The 18473-nt window shown below is 42.2% G+C and overlaps 1 protein-coding gene across 1 annotated transcript in view; it reads right to left on the bottom strand.

Annotated features, from left to right (window-relative positions):
* The window catches only part of LOC311246826 (ATP-binding cassette sub-family C member 12-like), a gene marked incomplete at both ends in the record, with an annotated part of 156847 nt that overhangs the window by 60440 nt on the left and 77934 nt on the right, over positions 1 to 18473 (bottom strand). Inside the window, 5 exons of the mRNA XM_084337072.1 lie at positions 6002 to 6184; positions 12745 to 12848; positions 13160 to 13249; positions 17446 to 17496; positions 17858 to 17948. Of these exons, the coding sequence (XP_084193198.1) occupies positions 6002 to 6184; positions 12745 to 12848; positions 13160 to 13249; positions 17446 to 17496; positions 17858 to 17948 (519 nt within the window). The remainder of the gene's footprint in view (positions 1 to 6001; positions 6185 to 12744; positions 12849 to 13159; positions 13250 to 17445; positions 17497 to 17857; positions 17949 to 18473) is intronic.

Below are 18473 nucleotides of genomic sequence, written 5' to 3'. Positions count from 1 at the left end.
TAACCTGCAGTGTGGTAGTGAAAGCGTTAACCCTTTGTACTGTGGTAGTGAAAAGGTTAACCCTTTGTAGTGTGGTAGTGAAAAGGTTAATCCTCTGTAGTGTGGTAGTGAACGTGCTAACCCTTTGTAGTGTGGCAGTGACCCTTTGTAGTGTGGTAGTGAAAGGGTTAACCTTCTGTAGTGTGGCAGTGAAAGTGTTAACCCTTTGTAGTGTGGTAGTGACAGGGTTAAAGGGTTAGAAATAGAATACATTCAACAATATACATAAAGGAGAATGCCACTTTCCCAATACCCTATGATGGTATTAGTGAACATTCATTACTGTTTTATATAGAATAAGTGAGAAAAGTTTGTCCTGGCATCAAATCTGTTGAGAATTAAAAGCAAAAGTTGGAAATGGTAACTTTGAGAGCACCCAACACACATTCTGGAGGTTCATGTTCATGTTAAAGATCAAACAAAGGCTCTATAACGGGCAAGTTGGGGCAACTATTCACTAGTTATTAGTTAGTTTAATTAATTCTACAGTTAACCTTTAAGGCTCAACAGGGTCTGCCCCCTAACTACATTACTGATGTTATAGGGGTGACTGTTGAACAATCACGAATGATGCCCTTAATGAATAGATCAAATTTTTTTACAACTTGATTATACATACTTGGGATGGGACAAAATAAATCGATATTGCCACGGCTGTCTCTCGAATCGATATTTAACCTCAGTAGATTGCCAGGCAAAGTATTCCAACACGTGTTTTAGGTGTGCATACCATGTTTCAGGACACAAGGACAATTTTCTCTCAATTGAAAAAGGAAAAAGGCCATAATTTGATACGTGACTCTATGGAGAAAAGGAGAAAGAGCGAGTGACAGCCATTTTGCACACTAGATGCAGATGTTAGCAGCCAAGCTAACATTAAAAACATAGCTTGGTAACCTAATTTTGGTTTCCTGCAAAACATTGGATTCTTCCATTACAATCAAGAATATACATTACACAGGGGGTTAAATATAGATAATCTCTATAACATATCTGCATGAATACAGAATATGTAGGCAATAGACATGAATTTGATATAGGAAGCCTTCTGATTTCTGTTTGTAGTCGGATTAAAGGGGAGATGAAGCGTTAAACAATATGAGCCTAGTTTGTTTGTTGTGTACCTTGGGTAAGACATGGTCCTATAATCAAATGTGAAATCCTGCTTATTTGTCTGAAAACTCAAATGTAATTTCCCCGTTTTTGCCATGGGCGCCACCATTTTAGATTTAGCTGGATGGTGACGTCACGGTGATGGTTTGGGCTGGGTCCCGGTTTACAGTGCTGGTTAGATAGCTACGTAAATATAGAGTGTCGTGAAAGTCAGTCAGTAAATTATCAGCCAAATGTAACGTTACCTACAGAAAAAATATATATTATATAATTATACTATTGTATTATCTGCGAGACATCCCCTCCCCCAGTCTGAGTCACAGTCTGAGTCAGAGCGATAGTTCAATTTGACTAACAGGGTGAAGTAGGTATCAGTTTCCTTTTTTCCCTCCCTCAATAATGTTATTTATCTACGTTATCATTATGTAAACAAATGCACATATGGATTGTTTGCTGCAACGTTTCTGAATGAATTGAAGCATTAATAAATAAGCAGATAATTAAATTAGATGTCCATAACATTTGTGTTTTTAATTAGCATAGCCTAAATAAATATGAATTCAAGAAGTTAAATACTGAATTAACGACACATTTATTAACAGTTTGAGTGCCAGCCATTAACATGGGAAACATGGTTAAATGCCAGGACCTACTTCAATGATAGCGTTGTGAACGCATAATCTCTCTCTGTGAGGATTCCTGCACGCAGCCTAACGAGGGGGCGTGCCGTTTTTCACCTTCACGCACCTGTTGGGAGTTTGCGATTAGCTCGGGAGAGTACTTGTATTGCAGACTCCCCTCCACTCCTGGTCGGGTCGTTCTTGTTGCTACCATCACCTGCCGCGTCTCCGGCGTGAGACGACGTGCCAGCCATCACCACCTGTCGCCGTTTGCCTGGAGTGGGACACTGCCTTCGCTCTCTAATACTCTACGGGAGGATTCCAGTGTTCCCACTCCAGACGTCAAGCCGGCTACTTCCCAGCTCCCTCTTCGTGATCCCCGTTCCCCTCGGACCCCTGTGTTCTACGGCCGCGTCTCCGGCGTGAGACGACGTGCCCCCCGTCACCACCTGTCGCCGTTTTCCTGGAGTGGGACACCGCCTTCGCTCTCTAATACTCTACGGGAGGATTCCAGTGTTCCCACTCCAGACGTCAAGCCGGCTACTTCCCAACTCCCTCTTCGTGGTCCTGGTTCCTGGGGTGAGGCTCGCCATCGCTCCCTATTATTCCACGGGAGGACGGCGTGTTCTCATCCCGTTCCCCTCGGACCCCCTGTGTGCTGCGTTGCTCGTGGGCAGCGTCTGGTCGGGAGGAAGAGGATTCCTTGGCAGAGCTGAGCCGCAGAGCCCTACTCGGTTGTAGGGACGAAGAGGATCCCCGTTACTTTTTCCCAGCCTGTTCGCCCCTTTGTTCCGGGCCTCCTCACCGGGCCCCTGTCCCGGTGCCCGGCCTCCGCCGTTGGATTTCCTGTCCCCGTCCCCAGCCCCCCTCACCGGGTCTCTGTCCCTGTCTCTAGCCCGCCTCTCCGGGCCTCTGTCTCTGTCCCCCTCTCCAGTGCCCCTGGTCCCGTAGCCTGTTCGCCAGTTAAAGGCACAGTGCCGCCTTTTTGTGTTCATGGACGTTTTATGTTTTTACCCCCTTAAAGGCTGAGTGCCGCTTTTTTGTATTAAATAAATAATGCCCTGTTTTTGGCTAACTCTCATACCTGTCTTGTGTTGTGCTATTGGGGTCGGTTTCAAACCATAACACTCTTAAATTATGGCTATGTGTCTAATCTGCCTGTCGTTTATCAATGACTTGTTTGCAGTCAACATTGTCGAAACGGGTTGTTTTTTTAATCGGTTCATTTTCGTTTTATAGCATTTTGAAAAGCCCTCGTTTTTCAGGAAAATATATAGATTCCGTGATAAAAGGCATTTACTGGAATATTCTAGCATACACAAACACGTTGTAATTTTTTGGCCTATTTATGAATAGTTTTCAAATAAACGCTAGATTATCGATAGTATATGTGTACTTATGCACGCTATAGATGCGGGCTGAAAAATCGATTCTCTCATTTCCTCATCAGCGATCACAGCCACACACACACACATACGCATAGGGCAAACGCTGATATCTCTGTGAAAACAGCTCTGATTATCTTAAGACTGGTAAAATAAATTCCTTACCTGAGATCAGATGTTATCCAAAAAGATTATTCCAATTCCTGATCGCCATTCCAAATATCGATCACGCTTATTGATTACAGTGTTGGGTCCTGTAAATACATAATCCACGCGTTTTCCGGGCCGGCGAGCACAATCGATCCTTCAGTTGGCTTGACGGAAAAGTAAAATGAGCAAACTGGCCACCCCCCCTGCATCAGTGTAAAGTAATGGGGTACAGTTACACAGGGAGAGATGATAGGGGGCGGTATCTTCCCAATTGAGCTCAGAGAGACTCTGCAGCACTAACCCGAGGCTCGATTGATGAAATATGAATTCAAATCGCCAATAAAAAAAATAAAACGACAAACAAACGCTATATAGCGTCGGGGGCACTCAAAGGTCGGCATGAACTAACGACAAAACGTGTCCGTGGCACTCAATGTGTTAACAGGCTGAAAGTTAAAACGAATAAAAAAACAATTAGCCTATTTAATAGGCTAAACACTGCGTAAAATATAGGATAATACCAGCCCTAAATTGTGGATTCAAATAGCCTAACAATTATACAAATATATAAATATGTCTCGGAACATTGGCGGGGACACTGGACAGCCAGCTGAAGCGCGTGGGCCATACATCCCAAACTTTGTAATCCTGCGTCTTTCATGCATTTGACCACGTTTCGGGCATTATCTCGGAGTATGACATGAATATTTTCTTTCGGAATATGCCACGTCTGGAACATATTCTCGAATGCTGTTGCCATGCCAGCGCTGCAGCAGTATGAGAGCCGGAGAACTCTTGTGAATGCAGGAGCGCTTTACGGAGTTGGAAGTCTGCGTCAATCCACTGAGCTGTCAAACTCAGCATTGACATCAGAACTCCAAATATCACTGGTAAAGCTCATTGCCTCACTTGCATCGATGAACTCTTTATCTTTTCCCTTGTGCGTGATGCGAAGTCGGGCTGGATAAAGAATGCCGTACCGGGTGTCCTCACGACCGCGTAGTAGCTTCCTTACCTCCGTAAACGCAGCCCTGGCTTTCGCGATGCTTGTGGCATAGTCGGGGAAGATTGCAATAGTCATTCCGTTGATCTGTATTGGAGCCTGGGCGCGCGCCCGGCTCAAAACCTCGACACAGTCCTGGTAGTAGTGGAGTTTAGCCACGATAGCACAAGGCTTCCCGTCCGTCCTCTTCGGCCCCAGTGTTCTGTGCGAGCGGTCTACTAGCACTTCATTATCCATTTGTAGCACGTCTCTCAGTAGCTTTGAGACCGACGCAGTGGAACTCGAGCCATCCGTCTCAGCCACCCCAATTATCCTCACGTTGCACCTCCTCATTCTCCCTTCCATGTCCTCACACTTCCCTCTGAGACCCGCCACCTCTGATTTTAAGTCTTCGACTGTGGTTTGTAGCGTTACCACCTCGTCCGACCACCTCGAGAGACCACCCTCCACGTCTTTAACTGTAGCATCCATTTTGTTCATATCCACGTGCAGTGCCGCTACACAGCTTCGCATTTCCTCATTCATCACTTTCAAATCATTTCTGATAAGGTCGAACTCTCTGGAAAGTGCACCTTTCAATTCCGATTGTATTATATCTGCGAGTTCCGATTTCAGCGCGAGGAGAATCTCCGCCTTTAAGGCTGTGGTATCCACGCCGGACATCTTTGACGGTGTGGACGGTGGTGGCCCGGAACTGAAAGTCGAGGCTTTTTCAGGCCTTCTTGGAGTCAAGACGTATTTGTATTTGCGTAGGTTTGATGCCATCTGTCCGTGTAAACAATGACCATTGGTTTGAACAAATGTACCCTGAGTAAGATTCACTACGTTTTGTAAATCCGTAAGCTTATTAAATTAAGATAAAATAAAAATAAGTAGAGGCTCGACGGGAGCTCAAACAAACAGCGTGCTACTCCCTTGCTCGCCTAGCCACGCCCCCGCTTCATCTCCCCTTTAACCATCACGTTTGAATGGATGTGACAATTAAAATGTAAGCGGTGATTTCTACAGGAACATGCTTTGGTTGCGTGCAAGTAAACAGTCTGTATGCGAGGAGCGAAAGAGGTAGGAACTCATTGGTCAAAATGGATCTAAAACACCTAAAAAAAAAATTGATGTTTGAGTGTTGTGTGGAGAAACGTTCGACTTGTGTAATAAAATAAACAAATTGCTTTCAAAGTTGGATTACACAATTGCCTTTCAAGAAATTTGAAGAAATGACGAGTTGGTTGCATGAGCGGTGCATGGAAGAGGAAGACTCGGCCTGGATATTGGAATCGGAAGTGAGCAGCCAGCAGCTACACCGGAAGAGTTGGCGCCCCTTGAGGCTAAATCATAAGGACAATAGCCAGTGGGTTCCGAGATTGAAATATACTGTAGCTAACCAGCTATGTTTTGTACATAAATTGAACATAAACTAATCGTTAGCTTATACAGTAGCTTCCAGAACTAGCCATCACACACTGACTAGCCAGCCCCCTGTCACTCTGTAACAGTTAGCCTAGGGCCCTAGGCCTATCCAAAGGCTTCAATATCAATTGCAAGATAATGAAGCATCAGGGACTGTAAATCTGACTCATAATATGCTTTGTCTCTGGAAGTAGGTTATAGTTTAACATGGTCCAGTGTTAAAATAAGTGAACAAAGATAGCAAGCAATTGCAATACCGAATCAAAAAGGTTCAGCAATCTTACCCTATTGAACATGGTATCATGGAGTTTGGAGGAGGCACGGAGGGTGGCCTTGGTGAAGAAGTAGCCTTTGAGGATGCTAAACACCACCATAGCTGCCACTGTTGCGGCATAGACAATATGGTAGAAACTCAGATCTGGGTTCTGAGAGATGTCCCCCTCACTTGGTCCGGTCCCATTTGCTGTCTGAAGCAAAAGATATTTAAATTTCAACCCTTTATTTAAACTCGAAAAGCAATTGAGGTTTCCCTCACGTCGAATAATATACATACAGAGTTAAGCTAAATAAAAAGGCATATAAAATCACACTAGCATATAAAATCAATAAGAAATGTAAGGATAACAATCAATTAAAACATGTACAACTTGATTGACAATGGTTGGAGATCAAGGTTTTAAACTCTGAGGGGAGATCATGATGTAGTATACAAATAATAGTGTTTGTTGTGCCTCTCCACCATATTATGAAGTGATTTTATTATTCATTAAACCTCTAGACTATTATCGTGTTACAAGTGCATTGAGAGAAGCTGACTTGAGGCGCTATATTATATGCAGCATTAAAAAAACTGATTAAAAAAGATGATCTGATGGTTAACAAATACAAATACTTAATTTGAGCTAATTACCTCTGTTAATTTTGAGTAACTTAACATAGACAAGAAAATACTGCTGTTAGACTTACCTCAGAATCACAACAGAGCATTGCTGGTCCCTGCCTGTAATATGTAATGTAGCGTAGCACAATATGCAACATAACATATAACTTAGCGCAGTGTTACATATTGGTTAGTTCTTTTTTTTTATCCACTTTTTCTCCTTATTTTTTCTATTTTTCTCCCATCCCAATTTCGCTGTTTCCAATTCTCCCCTCCCCTGTCTTGAACGTTGCTCGCATATGCCCCCCACTGGTTGGTTGTAGGGAGGATAGAAGCCTTGCATCACATGTCCCCTCCGGTACACGAGGAGGCAGCCTGTCACATCTTTTCACCTGCCAGCGCGGACTCTCATTGACGAGGTGTAACGTGTGGGAGGCTCACACTACCCCTGCCATTTCCGGTCGCTGCTGTGCAGGCGTCCCCCAACCGACCTGTAGGAGTCGCTGTCCACAACGTCCAGATTACCACCCATCGACTTCCACCCGCTGACTCTGCGAATTGAGCCAGTATGACGGCCAGCCCAAGCCGGAGGCAACGCCGACAGCCGGATTCGAACCCGGTGTCTCTTGCGTTGGTGACGAGCGCAATGTCCACTGCGCCACCCAGCCACATATTGGTTAGTTCTAACATATAATGTTACATATTACAGCTAGATGTAATGTAGCTAGCGTCGCATTCCATATTACAGCTAGTTATACGGAATGTAGCGTCAAAGAGGGTCTATGAAAGGAAGAGGACCAACTAAAATTTTGCCAGCAGAGGGCGCAGTGCAGTAATTGTAAAATGACTTGCAGTCAACGGGAGGTTGACATTTACAGTAGGACTAGAATTTTTTTTTTTGGGAGATATTCTCTAAAGGTTGATTATATTCTGTAGATAGCAAAGGCTCATCAAATGTATTTTAAATGTAGGGTATTCTCTTGAGAAATATTTTATTCAAATCAAATGTATTTGTAAAGCCCACAATCACAAGTTAATGTCCCCATGGGCTGGACAAGTCTTCTTTAAACAAGTAAAAAAGAAACATCACAATAAATCAAGAACAAAAAACCCATCATGAAATCCAAAACAACACTCCCAGACATACCCCAGCGAAGGTAAGGAAAAACTCACTAAAAACCTAGCAATAAGAAAAAAGCACCACAGGCATGATGAGTTAACAAGCTAATGTTAACTATGTTAGCTGGACAATGTTAGAGTAATTTTTATTTAATGTACCATAGCCTATTATAATCTACCTCTCAGTTAACTGCAAACCATATTACCATAGCTACCATAGCTACTGTAGTAGCCTAATCCCCCAGTTACAGTGGGTGACAATATTGTCACAAGGAAAGATGAAATTACATACTTAGGTTCCATCCTAGAGGAAAATATTTCCTGTGACAAAATGGCATCCAATGTAATAAAAAAAGTCAACCAACAAACTAGATTCTTGTACCGGATCTCCTCTCTGGTAAACAAGAATACAAGAGCACTCATTCAAGGGTGTCTATGACTATGCTTGCACCTCATGGCACCTAAAAACAAGATTACAAACATCACAAAACAAACTGGTCAGACTACTACTTGACCTTACTCCTAGAACCCACCTCACCCCTGCCCACTTTGACTACCTAGGATGGCTTAGAGTAGACAACAGAGTACTTGATTGATTGAATTGATTGATTGATTGAAAAGTTTATTAACAGATTGCAGAATGGGTACAGTACAGTACAGCTCAATACATACAATTGTTAAGGGGATGCAGACCAGAGAAAGACTTTCATCTTGTTTACATCAGGGTCCCCCATTTTCAATTCATCATAACATATATGACATACAGATAGACAGTACTGCTACATCTATACATTTATGACATATCAGATTTGCAAATACAGTACTGTTTGTGATACAAAAGTGTCCAGAAAAAGAGTGTATATACATTTGGCGTAGAAACTGTACATTGGAGGAGGTTGGGTGGGTGGGGTGGGGTTGGGTGGGTGGGTGAGGGCTGTACATTGGAGGTGGGGGGGGGGGGGGGGGGGGGTTGGGTAGGGGACACACACACATACAGCAACTTGCAATGGGCCTGGTCTACAAAATACACTACACGACTAAGGTACCCATGTACATGTCAAAATACTTCCCAAAGGTCAGTGAATACCACAACCACAACACCAGAAGGAGCTCCACAAATCATGTTAAACCCAGATTCGGCTCAAACAAGGGACTAAACACGTTTCGCAATTATGCCATATCAATGTGGAACGCCCCACCCAAAGCTGTAAAGGAATGTGAATCGCTACCCACTTTCAAAACCACTCTCAAAGAGCACCTACGGGAGACTGCAATTCGAAACTGGCCACTGTAAATGTCCTAACACAACCCCCTCCAATGTACAGTAAATGTCATAACCCAATAATACACGAGACCCTCTTCTTGGGACCAAGTAAGGTTTCGTCGATATTCCAATGTACAGTTTCCCCCACCCCGCCTACCCAACCCCCCCCCCACCCAACCACCTTCAATGTACAGTTTCCCCCCCCCACCCCACCTACCCAATCCCCCCCCCCACCTCGCCTACCCAACCTCCTCCAATGTACAGTTTCTACGTCAAATGTATATACTCTCTTTTTTAGACGCTTTTTGTATCACAAACAGTACTGTATTTGTAAATCTGGTATGTCATAAATGTATAGATGTAGCAGTACTGTCTATCTGTATGTCATGTATGTCATATATGTTATGATGAATTGAAAATGGGGGACCCTGATGTAAACAAGACAAAAGTATTTCTCTGGTCTGCATCCCCTTAAAGGAAAACTCCAACATTTTGGGAAATTAGCTTATTTGCCATCTACCCTGGAGTTAGACAAGAAGATACTAGGGCTGACCCCGATTAGTCGACTAATCGACTAATCGGTCGAAAGGAGCCGTAGTCGACCAGCCAACCTCTTAGTCAAATATATAAAAAAATTATAATTATAATTATAATAAAAAATTATATAAAAAATGTATCATTCTTTCCAAAAGAAAAGAGGCCTAGAAGCGTGGCTAACGCTAATGGCACGCATACCAGAAGCTAACTGCCTACGAAAACAGGCACAGAGGCACTGAAAGAGGATTTCACCCATCTAATGAACACACTAGACTAGACAAATATCAAGATGTATCCATCAATGGACCAATTGCATGCTTTTGCAGAGGACAAGAAGCCTTCAGTCGACTCCTTCAGACATTAAGCACCCCCACAGCCCAAATGGAATGATACAAAAATATATATATATATTAAAAAAAAATGTAATTAAAAATATTATATATATATTTTTTTCTTTTTTTTAGTCGACCAATAGTCGACTAACGGCAAATTTTGGCCAATCATAGTCGACCATCCAAATCCTTAGTCGGGGACAGCCCTAGAAGATACATACCTTTTTCTTCTCTGTGCATGCAGACGTTGGGAACTAGGCTAATGGAGGAACCTACTTCATGTGACTGACGCTAAGCTAGGCTAACGGTGTGCGTCTTCCTACTCCCACTGCATTCACAGAGAAGAAAAAAGTTATGTATATTCTTGTCTAACTCCAGGGTAGATGGCAAATAAGCTAATTTCCCAAAATGTTGGAGTTTTCCTTTAACAATTGTGTGTATTGAGCTGTACTGTATTGTATTCTGCAATCTGTTAATACAATTTTCAATCAATCAATCAATCAATCAATCAATCAATCAATCAATCAATCAATCAATCATGACTTTGACAGATTTACGTTAGGGGCACTAGTGTATGAAACATTTATGATCCTTGTAAAATTGAGGAATGAAAGTCCCTATAGTTAGCCTACTGAAATATTGTTGTTTATCAGAAATGTGGGAATGTTTTAATATTTAAAATGACTGATGTCCTATTTTTTGTACTGTAGCTGCCAAGGCATATCGCTAACGTTCCGCAGTCAGCCAGGACTTGACAACCAGTAAGCACAAAGTAAAAGTAAAAGAACAAAAACCCATCCGCAGTTGGCGCTGTGAGGTCAGGCATCACAACATGTAAGCCAATGAAAGAGATGAGGGCGGGTTTGGAGCTAAACTCGCGTGGGAATAGTTAGTACGTGTTTGATATAATACAGCATCCAAACCGAGTGGTAACGTTAGATAGTTAACGATTAGCATACTATGACATATCTTGGCAATGCACTGTAGCTACCAAGCTACTGTTAACTGTATCTACAATGCTATGGTGAAAACTTTATTTAATATACCACATAGTCCTGTCTCACTAACTGCATACCATGAGGCTTCCAGTTTAGCTATGTTGTTATGTTATTGTCCTGTCCTAGAGCTGTATGTACTGTAGTTATATATGAAACATTATAGGGAAAAACCATTAGCATTGCTATGTTGTTAGGGCGGCTACGTGGCGTAGTGGGCAAGGCGCTCGCCACGAATGACGGAGACGCTGGGCTTGCCTGTTCGAGCCCAGCGCTCCACATTGCTTTCAGTTTAGCTGGCCGTCCATACTAATACACATTGGCCGTATTAGGGGGTGGGAAACTGATGGGTGGGGATCGGGCGTTGTGGACAGCGACTCCTACAGGTCGGTTGGTGCGCCTGCGCAGTAGAATCAGGAAGTGTCGGGGGCAGCGTGAGCCTCCCACGCGTTACTCCTCGCCACTGAGAGATCGAGCTGCGCAGGTGAAAAGATGCGACTGCTGTTATCTCAAGTACCGGAGGGGACTTGTGCTATGTATGACTTAGTCCACATTGCAGCCGGCTTGTGGGAGGCAAGAAACAGCGTTCGTGACAGGGGAGGGTTGAATTGGATGATACGAAATTGGGATGGGAGAAAATATAGAAAATGGGAGAAAAAGTGGATAAAAAAAAAAAGCATTGCTATGTTGTTGTAGCGGCAGCAGTAAACACAGACCTTTGTGTCCATGGTCATGTGAGACCGCTTTGGCCAATAGGTGTTGGTTAGCTACTGTGCTAGCGGAAACGTATCAAGATGGATGTTCCAAATGTTGTTTATTTCACAGATATGTGTTTCCTTGTGTATTCCTATCAAATGATTGCATTTGCTGTAAGATTAGGCCACTGTGCAATACTGATGTGAAGTCGGAGTGTTTTCCCTTCGGCAAATGATAATCTTGAATCTGCGATCAAATTCATTGTTGTATCGTTGTGCTGCTAATATTATCAGGTAAAAGCTAAGTTTCTCTTTTATATACTTTTATTCACAAGTGTGTGAATTGACCTGGATATGAAGTGTTCGTAGTGCATAATAATATTGTTTCTAAAGAGATAAGACAGAGCATTTGACGGCCATATGACATTGTGATTGTCTATAAAAGGAATAACATTGAGAGATTGCTTATATGGGTCATATAAGTAAGATCTGCTCTGACAACTAAGCTGACAAGCCCATTGTTCAATTCAGACCATTGTTATGATCAAGTTGGTAAATGGTCTAGAAAGTTTTAGCTGTTAAGATTGTGCAAGACACATACAACAACAGAACGTTAACGTTCCATGGTCTTTTTCTTCCTTGAAGAACCCAGATAGGGTTATTTGGTGTAAGTTCATGTCTGACTGAGAGAGGCAGATTAAGAGGTAAAGTTCCAGAACGCACCACAAAAAACAAATGTCGGCACAAAGACCTTTGGTGTCCCCTTCAGGTCAGAGAAAGTTGGCAACCCTAGCTAGTGCGGGGATGTCTGGAAGACATTTCCTTTTATTAAATAATGACAAGCCCTAGTATTTTCCAAAACCTTTAGCTAGATGGCCTCATTCACTCCTATTCATTTGTCACCATTTTACACTTACTGGTACTAGAGGGCGCTAATAATCTGAGCGTTCCATTCAGGGAATAGGGAGGTGGAGATCTTCCCGCCGATTAATCATTGGTAGCATTACACATTACAGGTAGTTGTAATATAGCGTAGTGTTATTAGAGTTAGTTATAACATAGCGTTGTGCAAATTATTACAGCTTGTTGTAACATAGTGAAGCGTTACATATTACAGCCTGGGACCAGCAAAACAGAGTACATACCATTTCAGATGCAAGTGGAAAAATACTTAACCTACAAATGCAGCAAGATGTACCACTCACCCCATTGCCCTGCTCCAGCCAATAGCTGAGCCACCAGCTGCTGAAGGCAGTAGTCCCAACCATTATGATTATGATGACCATGATGAAGGTGATAAGGATGTACCCTAGAACAGGAGAATACACAGGAGGTTTCAACATGAGCAGAGATTGACACTATATGCATAACTAAGATCTGTATCTGTGTGTGTGTGTGTGTGTGTGTTTCTGTGTGTGTGTGTGTTTCTGTGTGTGTGTGTTTCTGTGTGTGTGTGTGTGTGTTTCTGTGTGTGTGTGTGTGTCTGTGTGTGTGTGTGTTTCAGTGTGTGTGTGTGTGTGTCTGTGTGTGTGTGTCTGTGTGTGTGTGTGCGTGTGTGTGCGCTCGCGCGCGTGTGTGTGCGTGTGTGTGTGTGTGTGTGTGTGTGTGTGTGCTGCTGACCTCCGGCTGCTCTACAGTACTCGTGGTAGGTCCTCCAGGTCACAGAACCATCCTGAGAGGCTTCCTGGGTCACCAGCTGGTTCTTAGATTCTAGAAGTAAGAATATGTTATTGATCATTATTTTTGTTACAAAGACAATTGGTTGACAACTGTCCGGCCAGTCACACTCTTTATGCTGACAAGGGTTTATGACAAAACAACTGTTCTTTCCAGACTGAAGGAAACAATTCAGATGCGCTGACTTTATCTTGTACTCTTTTATTCCATAAAATATTTCAGTACAGTGACTTAGCTGGCTGGTAGTCAGATTAGTCAGTCGTCAGTTTAGTCAGATTATTAACCTGGTGGTAAACAGAAACAAAACGGTGGTATCAGCGATATGTTCAAGCATAACACAATAACATTAGACTGGTAGCCCGCGTTATCAACACATCAACAAACCGTTAAGACATTCAATGATTACTCAAATAACAATTGAGACTGGAAGTCTGCGTTTACAATCATAACATACCGTTGGTCAGTTAAGTTGCCAAAATAACAACTGACAGTAGTTGTTGATCGATATGGGTTTTCAATGGACGATGCAGATACCTATATTTAATTTCTTTGGAATAACAAATTGGAATAAACCATTTTCAGCTTGCAAAAACAACCACAGACTACACAGCACATCCACTGCTTTCAAAGATGCCTGAACATCTGGCGCTGAACATCTGAAATTCATTCTTCACTCTGAGAAACATGTTTTTGGGCCACAGACATGTAATGCTCCACAAATTCATAGCAATATTTTACAGAGGGAGGGTTGAGAGAAAATAATATTAAGCCACGACAAGAAATGTGTCTGACAATCATTTTGTATACCATACACCAAGCTACATTCACCAGCAACACACAGGAGCTTTGTCATGACCTTTTTGAAAACAGCAATAGATAAACATTAGCCTATCGCAAATCCCCATTGCTAACATCAGTGAACATTTGCTAGCCACGTCTTGTGTTTTACAAAGGCTTTCATAAACCATACAGTGCAAGGAATGATCATTCAGATTAATTAATGAAAGCTAACTAGTCAGCTCAAATGTGCTATAGATAACATTCAGCCACTAGATGTTGCACTACACCGCCTCCCTCCCTTTGTACCATTTTTTTTAATCTACTTTTTCTCCCCATTTTTCTATTTTTCTCCCGTCCCCAATTTCGCATTGTCCAATTCTACCCTCCCCTGTCTCGAACGTTGTTAGGCCATGCCTCCCACAAGCCAGCTGCAATGTGGACGAAGCCTTGCATCACGTGTCCCCTCTGGTACTCGAGGAGGCAGCCGTCGCATCTTTTCACCTGTACAGCGCGATCTCTCAGTGGCGAGGCTCTGCCGCCCTCGTCACTTCCTGATTCTACTGCGCAGGGCAGGCGCACCAACCGACCTGTAGGAGTCGCTGTCCACAATGTCCGATCCCCACCCACCAGCTTCCCACCCCCTAATACTGCCAATTGTATTAGTATGAACGACCAGCCAAGCTGGTAGCAACGCCGAGAGCTGGGCTCGAACCCAGCATCTCCTGCGTTGGTGGCGAGCGCCTTGCCCACTGCGCCACCTAGCCGCCCCCTCCCTCAGGTTAGTACCATCGAGTAAGAGCCATCGAACTATGTTCAGATCAAACTAGGCGTTGCAGATCAAATATGAATCAAGATCCTGCAAATGTATACCCTATTTCTTGCGTAAAATGTAGTCAGAAACATATTTTAGGTTCAACATTAGGTTGAAAAAGAGAAGGTTGACAAGCGAGCAGGCCGACAATTTCTTTTTGAAAACAGGAGCAGAGAAACTTGCAAGAAACCAAGCAACTGATCAGTATTGAAATCAGCGTGAATTGTATGTGTTAGCATTTTATAACATTTAAGGTGCTATTGATCAAATCCAGAGCTTTTAGAAAGGTGCGTAATAAAAGTATTGCTTTTCCAAAAAAGGGATTATTATGAATTTATCATTTGAAAATCCAAAATGTATGTTAAATCCAAAATGTATGTTTTTGTTTACATGTTGCAGGCATGTTTCCCCTCCCTACTTCCCATTTCCCCACGTGTAATGCACCTGATACTGTAATGACATGGTGGTACTCTAGTGCGACATATAGTGGCTGAATGTTATCTATTTTGGACCTGTCAATTTGTGTGGGGGAAAAGCAATACTTTTTATTCTGCACCTCTCTAAAAGCTCTGTGGATGTATTCTTTTTTAAGAATGATTTGTCTACATACAAATATTATATATAGCACCTTGAAATATTGAGTTGTAAACAACTGACGTTAGCAATGCTAATCGCAATTAGCATTATGCTAACCTTTGACTAGGGTTGCCACCTTTCACTAATAAATAAGGGACACCTCTCATCGAGCGTCTACGGTATTATTATTATTTATTTATTTTTTAGCATTTTTAAATCGGGTTTCAAAAAAATTAAATATATATATATATATATATTTTCTTTTTACATTTCTATAACCTTTATTTACCCAGGCAAGCAAGTAAGAACAAATTCTGATTTTATTTATTATCAAAACTATGCATAATGTTGTGTTAATTCCACAACAAGAGATATGTAATGTTAATTACCTGAAATTATTCTGTTTTTTTGGGGGGGGGGAAACCCTGCATATATCGGTTGATATCGGTTGATATCGGTATCGGAAATTAAGAGTTGGACAATATCGGTATATCGGTATCGGTAAAAAAGCCAATATCGAGCATCCCTACCTAAAATACATAGAAATCTATGCATTTTGGAACAGTTACTATATAGTCAAGAAAGCATTTAGTCATACTTAAAGTTTAAACCTTAATTATATTGATTAATATAAATACATGTTTATTAGACTTTAAAAACTCAACATTAATGAACAATCAACCATATTAGTCAACTGAAATAGCCTAGACTATGCCCATGTCAGCAGCCAATATGTAGGCTCCTGGCTGCCAGGGCAGGTAAATAGAAATACTGACATCTAGTTAAAAACACAACCAGATAAATAAGATGTAATATCCCATACTGAATCAATCTCAGAAGATGTTTCAGTCATGAACAACTGTGAAACCTGTGCTTGGGTCCTTTGCGTTCTTATATTTCGGGAATGTTGTTCTCCTGAGGCATGCTGTCTGATGTCAGTCAGTCCACCATGTGCCACATAAAACACACGCCTACATACTTTGCAGTTTGCTTTATAAACATCTCCACTGACGCTATCAAGCCAGGGGTTTGCCTCTTCCCACTCAGGTCTGTACTTCTGGAGGTGTTTTGTCTTTTTAGGACGCGGTGGAGTGTCTGCTGTAGACATTTTCAAACAGCAACCATGACAGGCAGCGGCGCAGCGCACAGACAGAGGATTGGCACAACGGCACAGAATGTATCTTAGCAACGTGAAATCGCTAATTCTCATTGGTCGTGAGCTGCTGAGCGCACTCCCATCATACCAGAGTTGCCAAGTCTGTTTATTTTCCGCAACTTTTGGACACAATTTTGCTTGTTTTTGGCTTGTTTTTGTAGGTCGGTTGGCTCATTTCTCTCACAATACTGGCAACACTGACTGACTTGCGGACAGCGGATCTCTCACATTCCCGACCTTAAAATACGGGACAAAGTGCGTCCCGTATCAGTTCAATACGGAACACGTCTTTTAGTTTCCAATTACGGGACGATTCCGTATTTTACGGGACGGGTGGCAACCCTACCTTTGACTATTTCTGTTCAAAGCTCCTGTTTGGAAGGAAATATGGCAGCTACCAAGCTTATTCAATGTTAGCTGCTTACAAGTAGTGATAAGATGTTAGTTTTGTAGTTTTGCTCATTATTCATTCAGCTTGCTAATGTAATCTGCCAATGCAGAGCACCATGAACACTAATGATAGATGTCCTATCACTTCACATATTAATTAGCAAAGAATAAATAAGCTATAGCTGGCTATATCTATAGATGTTATGAGGGCATCTATTTTTTGGTATACAGTGAAATATCACCTTTGCCTGTGCATCACATTTAAAGTAAACTGCTGGCTGCCATTGTCCTGGCACTAATGGTTTAGAATTCCATGGAACTGAGTGAGTTAAGGGGGAGCTGTCACTCAATTCCTTGCTATTATATGTCCAAAAGTGTTGGTTTGACTGATTTCTGAGAATAAATAATATTAGAGGTTTATTAACCTGTTCCACCCGTTCCAAATCAAAGGTTAAACATGTTTTGAAAGGCTTTTAGATATAAATAGTGATATCTCAAGCCCAACGTTAACTGTACCTTTGCCGTCAGCCGTCTTTCCATCCGTTTTCTCATCTGACATGTCAAAAGCTGTGAGGAAACATATTTAACACCTTGATCACTGCGGGAAAACACATCACACCTCATCAAATTCACAGTTTTAACAATAAAAACAAACTATTACCCCTTTATAAATGTGCACGGTCCCTTTCTTAAAAAGCATTTTAACTGGAAGGTAACGATGTTTTAGTTCTGTGGTAAATTAAAATTAAACCATCTTTGACGATCTATCATTATTATGCATAACATACATATTGTAAAGTATCTTGCATTTGCTAGTCAGTATACTCGACTGAATTTAAAAAAGAAAAAAGAAAAAGATCTTGTCCGTTGTTGCTTGGTTAATTGTGCCCAATATAGCCTATATTACAGAAGAGGTATCATGACAAACCTGGGTTTTCAATCCCATTGGCCTGATCTTTTACATTCACCTCCTCCGGCTCACTGGGGCCAGGTGGTGGGACCTCCTCCTCTTTCTGAGCCTGAGAACACAGGAGCAACATACAAGAATACATTGTTACCACCCAGGGCTTGACATTAACTTTTTGGCTCACTAGCCACTGTGGCTAGTGGTTTTCCAAAGTCACTAGCCACTCAGCATTTTCACCAGCCAAAAATCCCCACACACGCCGATCATAACCCAACAATGGTAATAATGTGATTATTAACACTTTGAGAGCCAGTCACGGCTAATCTCGTGTTTACGATAGTTACGTTGAAAGCCACTCACGAGATTTCTCGGAATTATTATTATTTTTTTTTTAGCGATCTGAAATCATATTGCATCACGCGAGCCTACCCTAGCCTACCCAAGGGCCGCCGGCGATCAGATGTGAAAAAAGCGCCCCCCTATCGTCTCCCAGATGGTAAATCACCATTTTGGAATGGACTCAATGAAAATGGATGGGGGGAAAAAAATATTCCAGTCCACATTTTCCAGTCCACTGATGCAGCCGGGGTTACCAGAGTTCATTTTGGATCCTCTGAGCCCCGCTGATCATGAGTTC

This window comes from Notolepis coatsorum, assembly GCF_963971535.1.
Source record: "Notolepis coatsorum genome assembly, chromosome: 20".
Taxonomy (NCBI): domain Eukaryota; kingdom Metazoa; phylum Chordata; class Actinopteri; order Aulopiformes; family Paralepididae; genus Notolepis; species Notolepis coatsorum.
This window is presented reverse-complemented; position numbering and strand designations above follow the sequence as displayed.